The 4,687-nt window shown below is 60.8% G+C and overlaps 1 protein-coding gene across 1 annotated transcript in view; it reads left to right on the forward strand.

The window, feature by feature from the left end:
* SV2A (synaptic vesicle glycoprotein 2A) overlaps positions 1–4,687 on the forward strand; it is an 11,028-nt gene continuing 6,341 nt past the window's right edge. Inside the window, exons 1-3 of the mRNA XM_041475240.1 lie at positions 1–342; positions 2,352–3,085; positions 3,864–4,044. Coding sequence (XP_041331174.1) covers positions 2,506–3,085; positions 3,864–4,044 — 761 coding nt within the window. The 5' untranslated portion in view covers positions 1–342; positions 2,352–2,505. The remainder of the gene's footprint in view (positions 343–2,351; positions 3,086–3,863; positions 4,045–4,687) is intronic.

A 4,687-nucleotide genomic window follows, 5' to 3' on the forward strand; every position in this document is an offset into this window, starting at 1 on the left:
ATCCCGGGAACGCCGAGCTCCGCTTGCGCATCCCGGGAGATCCATCGCTCCCCCCCGCCGCCCCGGGGTGGGCCGAGCCCCCCGCCCCCGCCGAGCCCCCCCGGTTCTCCGCGTGCCGCGGTTGATCCCTCCCTTCCCGGGGCTGCGCCGATGGACTCTCCCAGCGCTCCGTGTGTGCGGCGGAGGCTGCGGCGGTAGCGCCGGTACCCGGGAGCTCCCGTCGCTCCGTTTCGCTGCCGGAGCATCCTCTTTTTCCTCTCCGTATCCCTTCCCCGAGCATCCTTCCTCGCCGGAGCATCCCCCTCGCCGGCACCGGGAAGGAGCTGGAGAGGGCTGAGCCAGGTAAGGGGGAACAAAATGGGTTTATACCCCGCATCCCCCCTCCCCGCGGCGTTAATCGGCGTCCTCGCTGATGGATTCGGGGTTCGGCTTCCCTTTCCCCACTTGCTGTGGCCATTTTGTCCTGGAAAACCTTCTCCGGAGCCCGGCTCTGCCTTTGGATGTGCGTTTTTGGGGGATCCTCTCATCCCTCCCCCCGCGCCTGTGGCCGCAGAGCAGCCGGAGGGGATCGGGAATTCGCCGCAGGGATGGGAGGGGGCGACCGGGGGGTTTTTGGGGAAGGGGTAGCAGGGGGGGATGTTGGGGGGTGACCTTGGACACGAGCGATTCCCAACTCTTCCCCCGTGTCGCCATGTTCCTGGCGTTCCGCAGGGAGGCTGGGGGCTGCGGGGGGGGGTGAGGGGGGAATGCAGCCCCCCCAGCGTGGGACTCCCGGGGGTTTTGGGGTGCACGGTTGCATCGATCCTCGGCTCCTCTTGGATGCGTGGCAGGAGGAGACAGATCCAGACCCCATAACCTTGTCCAGAGCTGTCCAACGCCACGACGGGGCTGCAGGGCCAGCGGCGTGTTCAGCCCCCAAAACGGGCGTTTTTTGGGGTCCTCCCTGGCTCCCACATTTCAGGGACTGTGGTCTGGGGGATTTCTGCCTCTCTCGTGGGGTCAAAACCCCCGATCTCAGCCAGCTCTGGCTCCTGGCGTCGGCTCGGCCGCTCGCGGCTCCCTGGTTTGTACGGCCGCTCTCTGTCACCGAGCCAGCCGTGACCTTGCTCCCCCAGCCCATCCTCTTCCTCACCGTGCACCCGGCCTCTCCGTGCTCCCCCATTCCTCCTGCCGGGCCCCCCAATACCTCCCGGACTGTGGAATGCCGGCCCCACACGGGGAGGTTCCAAAGGGAAGCGCGAGCCTGGCTGGAGCAAAATGACCTTGCTCATGGATCGGCCCCTTCCAGGAGCCCTGGGGAGGGGACTGGGGTCTCCCTGCAGCCAGAGGGGACGACAAGGAGGGTGGAATTTGTCGTTTTGTCCTGTAAAACCACCTGCCTGCCTCTGCTCGGGAGTGGGGGCCCATGCCGTGCCGCAGCCCCCCTCCCTGCAGGGTTCCCAAAGAGCTAAATTTAGCATCCCTGCGTGCCCTGTCCCCTCGCCTGGGCAGGGGGGGACACGTCGCCGGCTGCGTCCCTCTGCCCGCAGCTCCTTCCCGCCTGGCCGGCGATAAAAATAGCACTTGGGGGGGGGGGTCACGACGGCCCCCGAGGGTGGAGGAGCAGCAGCATCGGGCTGGGGGGCTGCGGGTCCATCCCTGTCACGAGCTGAGCCGGGCTCTGTGCAGTGGGTGTGGGGAAGAGGGGGTGGGATGCTGGGATGTGAGGGGACATGGAGATGCCACCCCCAGGTGTTTGGATGGCCCTCTGCTGTCCCCAGGGGACTCGTGGTACCCCCCAGCCCCCTTTGGCCACCAGTGTTGGCGTTTCCCTCTGTAAATCCTGCCTGGCAGCTCCTGCAGTGAGCGTGGCCTGGCACATTTGGGTCACTGTCACTCCAGGGACCCCCCCAGGGATCCTCTGAGGGGCTCCTGTCCCCTGAGCCACCCAGCCAAGGTGGTGCTGGGAGGGTTTGGGGGCCCTTGGGGGCTGACCCCCTCATCCTCCCTGTGGTGCTCAGGGAAATGGGGAGCAGACCTGCTAATGGCCTTGTTTTTTGGGGGGAAGGAGTGGGGATGCTCAGGGGCAGCCGTGGCCCTGATGTCCCCCCAGCTCCCCCTGTTCTTCGGGACAAGGGCAGAAGGGATGGATCCAGGGGGGTCCCAGTGAACTGTGGCAGCTGGAGCCCCCCAGGTGAGGGGAAGGGGGCTGGCATAGAGCCAGCCTGTCCCCACTCCAGCCCTCACCTGCTGCTTCACCGGGGGGGAGTCCCCAAATCCTCCTGTTTCCATCTGAGACGGAAAAAAAGTGCAAAGTGGAACGCAAGGCCACCACCACCCAACCTCAGCCTGGTTTTCTCTGGGCTCCCCAGGTCCAGGCTGGCATCCAGGGTCCTCCCACACCCCATTCCACGGATGGGTAGCTCCACCACCCCTCTCCCCTCACCCCGGGCTTGAGGGCGCAGCCCCCCCAAGGCAGAGACACCCCCTGCACCGCCAGCGCCCCGTCCCAGCCCCAAGGACGCCATGGACGAGTCGTTCCGGGACCGGACCGCGTTCATCCGCGGCGCCAAGGACATCGCCAAGGAGGTGAAGAAGCACGCGGCCAAGAAGGTGAGCCGGGGCATGGACCGAGTGCAGGACGAGTACACCCGGCGCTCCTACTCCCGCTTCGAGGAGGAGGAGGACGATGAAGACTACGCGCCCCAGGACGGCTACTACCGGGGGGGCGAGGGGGCCAACGAGGAGGAGGGGGTGTCCAGCGACGCCACTGAAGGCCACGATGAGGAGGATGAGATCTACGAGGGCGAGTACCAAGGGATCCCCCGGCAGGAGTCGCTGAAGGGGGGGGAGCGCCTGGGGGCCGCGGCGGCCGCCGGCGCTTTCGACGACAGCGAGGGGCAGCGGAGGAAGGACAGGGAGGAGCTGGCGCAGCAGTACGAGCTCATCCTGCAGGAATGCGGCCACGGCCGATTCCAGTGGACCCTCTACTTTGTCCTGGGCCTGGCCCTCATGGCTGACGGCGTGGAGATCTTTGTGGTGGGCTTCGTCCTGCCCAGCGCCGAGAAGGACATGTGCCTCTCCGACTCCAACAAGGGCATGCTGGGTGAGGAGAGGGGCGCGGGGGGCAGGTAGGGGGGTGTGGGAGTCGTGGGTGGGGGGGACAGGGGACGTGGAGGGGCACTGGGAGGTGTGGGGATGCAGAGAGAGATGTGGATTGTAGGGGGACACGAGGGAGCAGGGGAGCACAGGAGGGTGGGGATGGGGAAGGACATGGGGGGCTCAGGAAGGTGTGGGGGGGTCACAGGGGCTATGGAAGAACACAGGAAGAATTGGGAGGCAGTGAGGCCGTGCGGTGTGGGGTCCAGGAAGGGATGTGGGGATGGGGAGGGGTGCAGGACCCCCCCGGTGAGGGCTCCCACCATCCTCCTCCCTGTCCCACACTGGTCCCCACAATGGCGAGGGGCAGCTGCGGGGAGCGAGCTCAGGAATTTGGGCTGACTGGATGCTGAGACTGCCTTTGGGGGGCCATGGGGGGCTTTGTTCCATTGCTTCCCCCTTCTCTGTGACGCCTGCTGGAGCCTGAGACCCCCCCAAACCCCAGGGGACACCGGTGCCCCCCATCCCTGAGATGTGGCAATCTTGGGACAGGGCTGGGTGTGGGGGTCCTGGTGGCACACCTGCCCCCCATGTCCCACAGTCCCTGAGCAGATCAGGGGGACAACAGGGCGTTCTGCCCCCTCCCTTCAAGGGGACCCAGCGTTTTGAGGAGAGGGTCCCTGCCCAAGCGCCCAGGATGCTCTCCCTCCCCGGGGTGACTCGGGGTGCAGGTCCTCGTGTCCCCCAGCACTGACCTGGCTGTGTGTGTCCCCCCCCCTCCCCAGGACTCATCGTGTACCTGGGCATGATGGTGGGCGCGTTCGTGTGGGGCGGGCTGGCCGACCGGCTGGGCCGAAGGCAGTGCCTCCTCATCTCCCTCTCCGTCAACAGCGTCTTCGCCTTCTTCTCCTCCTTCGTCCAGGGCTACGGCACCTTCCTCTTCTGCCGCCTGCTCTCGGGCGTGGGGTAAGGGGGGCCCAGCTGTTGTATTTGCCTTGGCCCCAGATGAAGGAAGGGAAGATGACTCTGAAATTTATTATTTTGTGATACTATGTTATGGTAAAGAATGCTAAACTATACTATATATAAATTATACTATGCTAAATGAAACTATACTAAAGAATGGTAAACTCTACTATATATTAACTATACTATGCTAAACTAAACTATACTAAAAAATGGTAAACTATACTATATATAAACTATACTATGCTAAACTAAACTATACTAAAGAATGCTAAACTATATTATATATAAACTATACTATGCTAAACTAAACTATACTAAAGAATGGTAAACTATATTATATATAAACTATACTATGCTAAACTAAACTATACTAAAAAATGGTAAACTATACTATATATAAATTATACTATGCTAAACTAAACTATACTAAAGAATGGTAAACTATACTATATATAAATTATACTATGCTAAACTAAACTATACTAAAGAATGGTAAACTATACTATATATAAATTATACTATGCTAAACTAAACTATACTAAAGAATGGTAAACTATACTATATATTAACTATACTATGCTAAACTAAACTATACTAAAGAATGGTAAACTATACTATATATAAATTATACTATGCTAAA

Source organism: Pyrgilauda ruficollis, unplaced genomic scaffold (genome assembly GCF_017590135.1).
Source record: "Pyrgilauda ruficollis isolate IOZ18807 unplaced genomic scaffold, ASM1759013v1 scaffold340, whole genome shotgun sequence".
Taxonomy (NCBI): domain Eukaryota; kingdom Metazoa; phylum Chordata; class Aves; order Passeriformes; family Passeridae; genus Pyrgilauda; species Pyrgilauda ruficollis.